The sequence below is a fragment of the Haemorhous mexicanus genome, chromosome 13, assembly GCF_027477595.1.
Source record: "Haemorhous mexicanus isolate bHaeMex1 chromosome 13, bHaeMex1.pri, whole genome shotgun sequence".
Lineage (NCBI taxonomy): Eukaryota > Metazoa > Chordata > Aves > Passeriformes > Fringillidae > Haemorhous > Haemorhous mexicanus.
In genome coordinates, this window is record NC_082353.1 from 6,120,686 (window position 1) to 6,132,292 (window position 11,607).

General features: G+C 46.1%; 1 protein-coding gene across 1 annotated transcript; it reads left to right on the forward strand.

Moving 5' to 3' along the window:
• Positions 1 to 4,007: 4,007 nt before the first annotated feature.
• LOC132333235 (C2 calcium-dependent domain-containing protein 4C-like) lies at positions 4,008 to 5,849 on the forward strand. Its single transcript, XM_059858126.1, has 2 exons — positions 4,008 to 4,162; positions 4,433 to 5,849. Exon 2 carries the CDS (start codon positions 4,488 to 4,490, stop codon positions 5,784 to 5,786), a length of 1,299 nt encoding a protein of 432 aa, XP_059714109.1. The 5' UTR covers positions 4,008 to 4,162; positions 4,433 to 4,487; the 3' UTR covers positions 5,787 to 5,849.
• Positions 5,850 to 11,607: the final 5,758 nt, after the last annotated feature.

Genomic DNA, 11,607 nt, shown 5'->3' on the forward strand with positions numbered 1-11,607 from the left:
TGGGTATGTGTTCCTTCTGTCTTGCTGCAATGTTGGATCATGCCCAAACTGTGCACGTCTGCCACTGCCATGGCTTCAAGAATCTGAATTAAAGGCACTTGCAGAGTATTCTATGGCATGTAAATGTTTTAGAGGAAATGCAATTTCCATTCTTTGTGTCTGCATCTGCATGACTTGGCTGTGACCTTATGGCTGGCCTCTCAGTGAGCATACGTCCAACAACAAAGTTATCTTCCTGACTGGACATTCTTTAGCTGTATTGGTTAAACTGATTCCCTGGAGGAAGATCAGACACTTTGATGCTTCACAATGGTGGCCATACACAGGGGTACCAGCAGCCTCCTTTGAGTACCTGAGCCCTTTTCCCCTTTGAAGTTTAAGATTAATCACTGCAAGGCACTGCACTGAAAGGCAGCAGTTGGCCAGGCCTTGGCTGAGAGTCACATGTGCCTTCAAAGCTGGAGCTGTGTAACACAACTCAGAAATCCCTGCTCTTTTTTTTTTTTTCCCAGAAGCAAGCAGTCTTTCTGCCTATTGTATTAAAAAAAAAAAAGATTAAATAATCCCACTTTATCTTCCTCCCTCAAACTAGTTCCAGTCTTCTTTAGGATCCTTTCCATCAGCATACCTAAACTGCCCAGGCTGTCTAGTAAACCCTCTGGTGCTGGGAAATCTGCTCTACTTTGCTGTTGAATCTTTATCTTGGTTCTCCATCTGTAGAAACTTGCCTTTTTGAGAAACTGGCTGAGTGGAATTAGGAACAGCATACCTTTCTTGGATTTTTGCATGGCAGTTCTCAGCTTCTCACAACAGGGCTATGTAATATGCTATCAAGAATGAATTCTTGAGTTCATACTTTTAGATTTTTACAGTTCCCACTGCTGTGACACAAGGTACTTGAGATACTTGGCATAAAGTCCCCAAGTGCCTGAAGGGCCCTGCAGCTCCTGAGCTCTTGCTGCCAGCACTTGGGCACCTGTTCATTCAGTTGTTCATTTAAAGGAGCATGGACATTTCTTGTAAAGCTATGCAGAAACTTTTATTTGCTGATGAGATAAAATGTAAGCTACTCTGTGATACAAAAAAAAGAAAGGTCAAGTTGTCAGATTAGGTTTGCTGAACCTCAGTTACTACTTTGTATTACTGCAAAAGTAATACAGAATGATTTGGCCATTGATTTAGGCCAGGAATGATGAGCAGTCTGCTAATAGGTATCTTTGACATTAATCAAAGTGACAGGAAGGAATTAATGCACTATGCTGTGTGCTGTATTTGTTCATCATACCAATCTCTAACAAAAAAATGTATCTAAGTGCCTCTAGTTGATTGAAGTCTTCTTTCAAGAAGCTATAGCTGAGTTACTGCTGCATTCTTTAGGAAAATAAAGCTGAACTGGGTTCTCAATTCTCACAAAAGCTTGTGGAAATTTGGAATATTTTAGGTAATATAATGCATGCTATTGCTGTTGTTTTAAGAATGGTGAGTTATGTGCTGTTTCATCCGGGACTGGCATTCATGTCTCCCCCTTTCACAGCAGAGTCAGAGGGTTTTTGGTTTTTGTCTTTCCAGTGGTTTTTCCCCTCCCCTGATGCACATTCTCCAAGGGCCGTCAGCTGCTGCAGCTCTCCTTCCTCTCTCTCCCGTGTAAAACCACGGAGAGGGCTCTCCTTGCAGCTCCAGGCCCTTGAAGCAGTCAGCTTTAACCAGGCGTTGGACTCTGAAGTCCAAGCCCGCGCCTCCCCGGCCTCCCGGCCGGCAGGGGCTGCCCGGGACCCGCAGCCGGAGGTGGGCGAGGCGCGGACGGACCTTTCCTGAGCCGCTCTGCCCAGGGAATTCCGAACGGCAGGAGATAAATCATATCAGTAACACACGAAGGAAAACTACCGACTTCCTCCTGTGTTGGTAGGAAATTCCATTTCTTTACAGCCCCTGCCCAGATCCCAGGGTTTCACCTGTTGTTGCTGCAGGGGTTGTAATAAAGACTTGCCACTAATTATATCCGGTTCAAAAGTGGATTATTGTAGGCACATTTTTTATAACAACAGGAAGTCCTGTTGGCAGCATATTTTAATTATGCTCTGAAGCTAATCGAGGAAAGAATCTGTTCTGAACACAGGAAGCTATATATACTCATTTGAGTGCCTATTTCCACGGGGCAGGTACAAGTGCTTAAGTGTCGCTGAACTCCCACCACATGGGCAATCTGTGAAATGTCTATGAAGTGCAGGCTTTCATAGGAGGGGAGGATCCACCACCCCGTGTAAAGCACCTGCTTCCTCTTTACAGTCACTGGAGGGAGACAGGCAACTGTGATCATGAGACTCTGATCACCTCTGGAGAAGCCCTAACACTTTTCCCTGACGGTCGCGACTCAGGAGAAATCACGTACCTCTAAGTGTAGCTGTTTTATTTCATCGCTGCCTGATGCCAGCTGTGAACTTAGTGCACCTGAGGCTGATTGCCATGATTACTGTATATGAGCAACTTCTGTGATCTGTTACTGAAGGCAAGAAGGTTTCCACTAAAAAGTGCAGTTTCCTTAATTTTTCTCCATGTTTAGAGTTAATTTTTAATTTGGTATTAAAGGTAGAGGTGCATAGCATATAGAACAAGCCCACTTACTTTTTGGAAACTACATGGTATGTAATGCATGAGACATGGAATGGTATTGCCTGGTCTGAATGGATAACAGCTATAAGGTGCACACACTGCTTCCTAAAAGAGAGGATCCCAGCGTCTCCAGGAACTCCTCTTACTACTCTGCTGTAAAGTTTCATTGGCTGGAGAAAGCACTAACCCTCCCCAGAAGCCTCTAAATTAGATTGGAGATTATTTGAGGAACACCCGTATCAAGTCAGTTCATCTAAGTAAAGAACACATCACTGGGATGTTTGGGGTGTCCTGAACCTTTGTAAAAAGCACGGCAGAAAGACTTTTCTCAGATTTTAATCACCAGGAGATTGTTATGCTAATGGAGCCTAAATGGTATTAAAAAAAAAAAAAAACAGGAGACAAGCAGGGTTTACACCCACAACACGTGTGTACCCAGCTAAATCCTTCAGCAGGTTCAAAATGTTCCCTGCCCCTGTTGCCCACGGGATTTGTTTTCTCTGAGCGCATCTCGTCTATTTCAAGCCCTCAGTAAACATGCTCTTCAGCGAAGAGGGAAGAAGAATATTTATATATTCGTCTGATATCACTGTGCTATAGGCTTCAGATGAGTGTTTAGCCAACAAGTTTGGCAGGCCTTCCTGGCTTCGCGTTAAAGATTCCTGCTTGCAGAATAATTACAGAGTTTGCAGAGGTCCGTTCAAGCTCTGCTGCCTTGGTGAGGAAATTCGTGGATCCCACCCGGCTTTGTACAGGGTTTGTAAAGCGTCACGCGGACCTGGGTTTTTGATGTGCTGCTTTTCAAGGTGACTTGCCAAAGCATTTCGTGCCTTGTTGTTCTCCTCGCTGCACCTGCACTCCCGTTTCTGTTGCTGCTCAGTATCAGCGATAAGAACGCTGTGTCAGGGTTCCGTAGTCTCGTGTTCTTTGTGAGTAACGAGGGGGTGGACAAACATTCAGATGTAGAAGGGCAGCAAAGTTCTTTACAAACGAGCTCGAAAACCGCAATCCCCACTTCGTACAGCTCTAACGCTGGAAAGCTGCCAGGATCTCCAGAAGAAAAGAATCCCCAAGACACTGTTGCCTTTGTCCTGGGTTTGTTAGTTATCTCGGTACGCCTCTGTAAGTAGATATTAATCAAAAAGAACCTGAACGCAGGGGTAGGGGCTGGGGCCGGGCGCGGGCAGCCCTTTCCCCCCGCGCTCACAGCCGAGTGCCAAGCGCCGGGAACATCCTCTGCTCTGCGGGGGCGACAGGAGACACTCAAAAAGCGCTTTCCCGTGAGAGGCCCCTTTGGCAAGTCCCTCCCCGTTGCTCCGGGCATGGCCCCGGTGCCCAGCAGAGTGCCCTGCAGGGCAGCTGCGGCGCCGCTCCAGCACCTCTGCCCTCCGCATGAGAATGGGAGGTGCGGGTGCAGCCCCCGCCCCTTCCCGCGGCTGGGAGGCGCCCGGCGCGGCTACTAAAGGGCTGGATCGGGGCGGGCTGCGCCGTCCCGCTCGGAGCTGCTGACACCGAGCTCAGGCTGCTGGAAACAAGGCTTGCGCTTGTCAAGGTACGTCCTTTGCTAAGGGAAAAACACGGTAGGGATTATGTGAGAGGGACGTTTTCCTCTGGTAGTGACTCGGTGCTGTTTCTCTCTCTTTCGTGGTTTGGTTCTGTTCTTGCACCATTTGACTTTGTTAAAGGTAGTGTGCTGGGCAGGGGCTGTTTTGAACACGGGCTTGTACTAGTCCTGCCTTGAACGGCACCCTTTGTGTCTTGCTTGGCCGTAGTGTGTCCAAAAAGGATCTTCACGTACCTTTTCCTCTCTGTGTGTCTGCAGGTGGATTTCTCCTTCAAGCTTTTCCCCTTTGAGGACCTCCTGCCCAGCTACAGAGATGTGGTTGTTGGAAAAGATCAGAGCATCACATGAAAATGGGAACCTCCCCAGCTCTTCCTTCCTGGGACTGCCGCAAGGCCAAAATCTGCCAGAAAAAGCCCAACTGAGGGCTCCTGCTTTTCCAAATGTGATCACTCCTGACAGAATCCCTGAATTCTGCATTCCCCCCAGGCTGACCAGCTCTGGACCCGTTAAAGGCAGTGGCTTCCACCAGGATCACAGTTCAGTGGATGCAGCTCTTCCTTCTGATTATAGCCCCAGCTCCTGCCCACATCTCATTCAGGTAGAAAGTGTTGAAGAGGAGATCTCTGCCCTGGAGGAAGAAAGCACCAATGCAGACCCACAGTCTCAAGCAGCGCTCTCCCTGCCCCACTTTCCCAGAGCCTCCACTTCCTATGGCTTCTGCACTTTGCTGGAGAGTCCCCACACTAGGAGGAAGGAGTCCATCTTCCACGGTGATCCACGCGGGGCTCTGCCCAGCCTGAAGCTGTCTCGATCCAGAGCTAACACCTTCAGTGGCAAAGGGAGCATGTCTAACCCCATTGCTATCAGCTTTGCTTCTGTGAGACTTCCACCCAAGCATCTCTCTCTGCACAGGCAAGGTGCCTGTGACAGCGACACTGCCTCTTCCAGTGATTCCTCTCCTTTCAGTTCTCCACTTCTCACCAGGTCACCTCCCAGACCCTGCTCCCTGATCAAAGCACAAAGTCAGGAGGGATTGCTCTGCAAAGCACTGAAAGACAAGAGCAAACACAGTATGCCCAGGAACAATTCTCTCTCTACAGAGGAGAGCAGCTCCACTGATAACAGCCCCAGTGCCATCAGGAGGGCCTCCGAGGGGCTGCTTGGCATACGGAGCTTTAGCACCTCCTGTTCTCCCATGTTTCCAGTGGACCTGAGCTGCAGTCGGGAGAGACTGGTGGGGGAGAGTGCTGTGGTAATGGACAAGGGAGGCGTGTTGAGGCTGTCAGCTGAGTACTGCTCAGAGAACGAGAGGCTGCGGATCCGCCTGATCAGTGCAGAGGGTTTATATGATGATTCTGTAGAGCCCAAAACCATCAACTGCTGTATCTCCTTCTCCCTGGTGCCAGGGAAAACACAGAAGCAGAGAAGCACAGTTATAAAGAGAAGCAGAAATCCCATCTTCAATGAGGACTTCTTTTTTGATGGCATTGCAGAAGAAGAGCTGTACAGCCTCTCTGTCAGGATGAAAGCAACAAATAAAGGATGCAGTATGAAACGGGATTATACCTTAGGACAACAGGAATTGTCTTTAATGAGTATGTTGGCAGTGTAGTGCTTCAAATAGTCAAACAAATTGTCTTCTGAAAGTTTTCCACTAAATAAAGTTTTAGGTTGACTTTCGTGTTGTTGGGTTTTTTGTTTAGAAATACTTAAAAGCACTGCCTTGTTTGGTGTCATGCTCTTTCTTGTGCCTTGTTTTGCTGCTTAACACTTCAAACTGAGATATTGACAGGAAGGGGAAGAAAGGCTAGTTTGCCTTTAGGATAAAGGACTAGGCTATTACCTAGTCACGGCTGTTGTTTATGGCTTTCAGGCCATAAACTTCAGGTGGAAGTGTTTTTTCCTCTACCTGGTCCCTGGGTGGGTAACAGTCTGTGCACACAGTACACCCTGAGCTCTATTGCAGCTCCTTGGTACAACATTAGTTCAATGGACCATTTTGACAGCACTCAGATTTGCACAAACAAATGTTTTACTGAGCCCTGTGTTCAGAGGGAGAATGAGGTCTTTTACAGCAGGTGGATTTGGATTCCCAAAGCTGGTGTAAGTTTCTGTTGAGGATAACGAGATCAGCTTCTGAGCAGCAGCTAAAAGCCACTGGAGGGGCAGGTCTCTCTTTACACAGACCTGTAGTATCAACACTTGAACAGCCTGGTGAGCTTGCAGCACGGTCAGCATCGTCTTTCACCTTCCCTTTCCATAGTCGGTTCCACAGCCCACAGAATCAAGTTGCCAGGTAATTTTGTTTTGATCAGGAATGTTCCTGAGAGCTACAGCCCTCAGCAATTCAGCTATTGAATCCTTTCTGGAGGTGAGGCAGATAAGATATCAGTGCAGCAAGGACAAAGGACAGTTTGGGATCTCGGCATTGAATTCCTGCTTCAGCTAATGACTTCATGCATACCTCGCTCAAGTCATTGTCATACAGTTAGTGTAATCAATCTGTCCTGTCACCACGTGGTGAGTGGCTGAAGCACTTGCTTCAATGCCAGGGGAAACAGGAAACACAAAGGTGCAGAACTCCTGCATGCCTGAGACCATCTTCCCTTATTTTTTAATTTTTTAAAAAATTTTCTTTTCTTTTCTTTTATTATTTTTTTTTATGAGGATTCCTTGGGGCTGGGTAAAATGAATAAATTAGTGAGAGGAGGCAAAGGTGTTCTGAAAGCCCAGGTGTGTTCCTGGCTCCCTTGATTAAGTTGCAGGCTTCATTACATGAAGGTAGATAAGCCGTAATGGAGGATCAATCCACGCAAGCAAGGGGCAGAGAAAACAAAGGTTTACTTTTGTGTTCCCTTTGAGGCTGTAGGAATAGGGCCTTGCTTGTGCTCAAATACACACCTTAAAAGCTATTTCACAAAGATTTTAGCAGGATCTCCCTCTAGCTTATTCTGGCAAGAGTCTAGTTGCAAATCATGGGACTGCTCAGAGGGAGACTGTAATATTCCCTAGCCAATGAATAATTTGATTCAGTTTCAGACAGAAATACTCCAGGAACAATAGCAGAAAATTCCTTCTGATAGCAGAAATAGTCCAAAGGATGTTAACTGTGACCACAAGTGCTCAGAAATGCCTACTGCTAATCCTCAATCCAACTCACGTGAGATGCTTCTAAAAACAAAATCCTTGTACAAAGGACAGCTCACACAGGTGAATGGCTGGGTGTATTCCCAGAAGCCAAATAAAATGAAATAGAATGGCATAATAATCCCTTTGTGCTAAGGGAAGGAATTAAACGTACTGACACACTGCTCAGATGGAGGTGATGCACTGTCACTTTTATCCTTGAATCTGGGCAAATTGACCATAAAAAAAAAACTTAAAGGAAGTGGGGAGAAGTGAAATTTAAAAAATGTGACTTCAAGGAAGAACCAATAATGTTGCAAAAAAAAAAAAAAAAAAACAACAAAAAAACCAAAAAAACCTAATTAATTAGTTATTGCATGGGGTCTCCTGAAGGAGGGCAGAGACTCCCTCTCAGGCTTGTGACTCATCCACAATCATATTTTTAGTTCCTGGGATTTAGGGTCTCTTCACAGGTATATTCACATGGATATTGTCTGAGATAATACAGAGCAGTTTCAGGCCTCAGAGGAGCATGCACAGTCACACTGTGCTGTGTATCTCTCTGCCCTGTGACCTGTGCCATGCCAGTGCTGTCCTGTGGGGACACAGAGTGATGGGGAGGTTTGAGGTGGGGCAGGGCCCTTTGGGGATTTATCACCTGATTCCTGCTGGAAGCACAGTCACCTCCAGCAGGTTGCCCAGGACCATGTCCTATATTGGGCTTAAAGTGTCTCCAAGGATGGAGACTCCCAAATCTGCTTGGGAAACATAGTCCAGTGTTTTACCACCTTACCAGCTGAAAAGGGTTTATTTTCTTGTGTAAATGAAATTTCCTGTATTTCAATTTATCCTCTTGGCCTCTTGTTCTGTCACTGGGTACTGCTGAGTAAAGCCTGGCTCCATCCTCTCCATTCCCTCCCAGCAGAAATTCATAGATATCAATGAGATCTTCCCTGAGCCTTCTCTTCTGCAGCTCAGTGGGCACACTGCAGTTACTGCCATAAAAGAAATATGCTTCTGAAGTCTTTTATTAGGCAGAGAAGGAGTTAAGTCCTTTAAAAAGTTCTCCCTTCCTGTCACAGGAAGATAGGTTTCCAGCTGGGCTTATCTGTTCAAGTATTTAAACAGGTGAAGTTCACCTCTTTGGTTGGTTGAAAGGAAACCCAGCTGTTTTTTAAGACTCTTTAAAAAATGATATATTTCTGAGAAAGCCTCCTCATGGAAGTTTAAAGATAGGCCTGCAACTTAGAGGGGGACAAAACAAAGCAGTAGAAGACTTGCAGACCCAAGTCAAAGGCAGAGTTTAAGCCTGGGAAGAATAGAGGGGCTTTGCCTACTTTTCTCTGGTAAATAATTTAGATTCAGGCTTTTCTTGATAATTTTCTTCTTTAATATAAGAACTTTGCATTAAGTACTTATTCAGGTACATTAGACTAGACTAGACATGACTGTAACACTAGATGGAAAATAGCTTTGGTGGGCTCCCTCCATTTTAGTGTGTCTCTCTATATTTTAGAGTATTTGATTCATTTTGAGTTTTGGGGTGTTGCTTATCAGGTGTTATTAACAATGCAAAGCCATAATATAATTTGAACACTTCAATTAGTGAAGCAGCAAGCTGTCGGGGGGAAGTTTGTCCTCCCCCTTTCACCCGGCAAGCAACCAGCACACTGCTTGCAGCAGAGACACTCTCGGGTCTCACCCGAGACAGCGCCCAGGGATACAGCCCCACGCTACGGTGAAGGCAGCTCCCTGCATCGCACGGGGCTCGCAGCAACAGCCGACAAAAAGAAACAGAGCTGACTCCAGCCGAGGGTATAACCAGGCTTTCACGGCTCTAAAAAATTTTCCCGGTTGGAGCCCCGACCCCAAAAATGCAGCAGCTTTTAAGGGGGCAGGGGAAACAGGGGAGGAAACTACCTCTGGACAAATGGGAAACCAGAGGGGAGCGGGATGCAGGGATTGACATTAGGGACAGACCAACGGGAATAGATCGAGGGAGGGGTCCTGGTTCCTGATCCAATCACTCGACGCTCCAGCTAGAAGTTTCTAGAGGGAAGGGAGGGAGTGCCAAGTGACAGACAGGGCACCAGGGAGGGATCAAAGGAAAGATTCATAAGGCTGGGGGGGGGAGCAGGGATGACAGGCAGTGGGGAGGAGGGCAGAGTGAACCAGGCTTGAAGCATTGCAACTAAGGGGGGGAAACAGGGCAATCCAACATACAAACTGAGAGGGGAACAGAACAACCTAACACAACAAATTAGCCTGCCCAGGAAACACAGGACTTGTTTTCCTGTGCTCTTAGAGGCCAGCTAAGCTGTGAGTGGTGAACACCTCCAACGCTGCCTGTGCTGCAGCTGCTTTCTGTCAGCGTCAGCCTTATTGGGGCAATTACGTAAAACACCTGCATAAGCAAACAAAGAGGCAACTGGATACTTCAGCCTGGAAAAACTCATGATGCCTCAGTGCTTCTGTTAGAGTCAGCAGCAAGAAGAAAATCAACCTCCTGGCATTAGCAAACAGCTACTCAGAGTTAAGAAATATTATCTTCAGGAGTTTTTGGATATTCTGAAACAACGTGAAAATATAGGAGCATAAATGACTCTTTCAAGCAAAAATCCTTTTTTTGGGTAGTCTGCTCAGCTGTGTTCAGTAGTGCTCACTGGTTGGAAGATCACATCTCAATTGAAATGAAAAAAAAAAAAAAAAAACCCAGACAATTGTTTGAGGAAAAGAAGGTCATTGTACCAAGATCCTGGACTCATGTTCTACTAAGCAAATATTATTTGTTTCAGCTGCACTGGAAGTAATACTTTTGCAGGCCTTTTCAAATGCAGTTATTTCAAGCCTGCCTCTTCAGTTCTGGAGAAATGTTACTGCAAAGCAAGGCTTATGTTTTTCTTTCCAGAAATCCACTCAGGTTATCTCAAATACAATTTGAATTGAAATATACTGACATATGGTACAGTAAAATGCAATTCCTGTAACTGAGCTCCTTTTCAGGTAAAATTCAGAAATAACACCAAGGGAAGCAACTACATGTGACCTAAAAAGCCTAACAGGACAGATCTGTAGATCACGGATTAGGCAGCATAGTGTTTGTAGTATCAAATTCTGCTTATTGCATCATCTTTTCTAAGCTGCTCCCATTTCTCAGGCTGCCTTTGGAGAGGCACTGCTGAATACAGCACCTGTGCTGCTCCTAAGTGCTTCATCTGAGAGGGCTTTTTGGGGAGGGTGGTACTTCTGCTCCTGGGGCTTGGCTCTTCGGTCAGCCACAGCGACTGTGGTGAAAGACTGAGCATATGATGGGGCCTAATGGGCAAAAATTCTTCTATTTTTTTTGGTCTAGGTAGTAATTGCTGTGGGTAAACTCTTAGTTTCCTTAGAGAAGCAATGAAAGAACAATTGGATAAATGTAGAAATCTGTGAAAAGCCCATCTGTGGGTTGCCAAGCTGGGGAAGTTGTCCTGGAGAAATCTGTCAATGGGATTGCTCAGTGTGAGGACCTCTAGGGAGGTCATGCCATAAGCTGTGTGCTCATGGGGCCATCCCATGCTCACCAGGCCTGTCCCAGCTGCTTGCTGCTGGTTGTTGTCCTGTGTCTAGGTTGGAGCTCCAGCTTGCATGGGTGCCTGAATTGGCCTGGTGCAACGAATGGGTGTGTGAATGCTTGGCCAAGATATCTGGCCAGGGTAGGAAAGGGATCAATATCTATTGATAGCTTTTTGCAGCAGGATTAAAACAAACAGTAGCCTTACACTCACAGAATGAATAGCATAGTTAGAGGCTATTTGTTTTTGAGTTCTGTGTGCCCTGAACAAAATATGTGTGTAAGATTTATCTGCATATTTAAATGAATGGCATTTCAGTACAGACTTAATGCTGGTGACTGTCACTGAGATGTACTCTAAAATTATTAATAGTGCCTTAGAAGCAAAGGCATATGCTGAACAATCTGTCCTTGTAGCAGAGGTAAAATGAAGTTTAATGTAGTGGAGGGTCTGCAAACTAACCTACTTTGCATTGAGGTGATTGATGTAAAACATAGGAGTGATGCCCCAAAGCCCATCTCAGCCTGGCTGTGCACAGTGCTGCCTGCAGAGTGGGGAAAGGCTCTACCTTCTTTGGCTATTTGGTGCCTCCACTAGAATTGATAAGCAAGTCATGTTTTGTCCTGCTGCATCTTTGCATTTAGGGTATCCTTCTGCAAGGAAAAGAGCTTCCAGTAGTTCTTTGTTCCTGTCAGGAACAGAAATACCTACAGCCCAGGTTCCTGGTAATAGGTGGCAACTGAGGAGAGCTAC

Bases quoted from the DNA above. Each gene is read 5' to 3' on its own strand.
- LOC132333235 (XM_059858126.1), top strand. From the start codon at position 4,488: ATGTGGTTGTTGGAAAAGATCAGAGCATCACATGAAAATGGGAACCTC.